The sequence below is a fragment of the Haliaeetus leucocephalus genome, unplaced genomic scaffold (assembly GCF_000737465.1).
Source record: "Haliaeetus leucocephalus isolate CR32 unplaced genomic scaffold, Haliaeetus_leucocephalus-4.0 Scaffold261, whole genome shotgun sequence".
Lineage (NCBI taxonomy): Eukaryota > Metazoa > Chordata > Aves > Accipitriformes > Accipitridae > Haliaeetus > Haliaeetus leucocephalus.
Window position 1 is genome coordinate 199,423 of NW_010972697.1, and position 356 is coordinate 199,778.

At 70.8% G+C, this 356-nt stretch overlaps 1 protein-coding gene across 3 annotated transcripts in view; it reads left to right on the plus strand.

The window, feature by feature from the left end:
• Positions 1–356, plus strand: part of MCOLN1 (mucolipin 1) — a 7,955-nt gene that overhangs the window by 114 nt on the left and 7,485 nt on the right. For 2 of the 3 annotated variants that reach the window (XM_010568870.1, XM_010568871.1), the window contains exon 2: positions 89–279. In XM_010568870.1, the coding sequence (XP_010567172.1) occupies positions 89–279 (191 nt within the window). Of the gene's footprint in view, positions 1–88; positions 315–356 lie in introns of those variants that run through there. The other variant, XM_010568873.1, reaches the window with a different exon arrangement.

Here is a 356-nt window from a genome sequence, read left to right on the forward strand (position 1 = left end):
CGGGGGCCGGTACCGGTCTGTGCCGCCCCCCCCCTACCCCCGGTAGAGGCCCCCGGTACTCTCCGGTGAACGGCCGTTTCCGCCTCAGAAACGGAGCGGCTGCTAGGCCGCGGCCCCGGCTACGGCACGACGGAATCCCCGGCGGTGGCGGAGGAAGAAGAGCTCCGACGCCGCCTCAAGTATTTCTTCATGAGTCCCTGCGATAAGTACCGGGCCCGGGGGCGGCGGCCCGTTAAATTGGGGCTGCAGCTGGCCAAGATCCTCCTTGTCACCGTCCAGGTGGGGGGGGGACCGGGACACCGGGTGGCCGTGGGGTACGAGGGGGTTCTGGGGAAGGGGGGACGCTGGGCACCGGG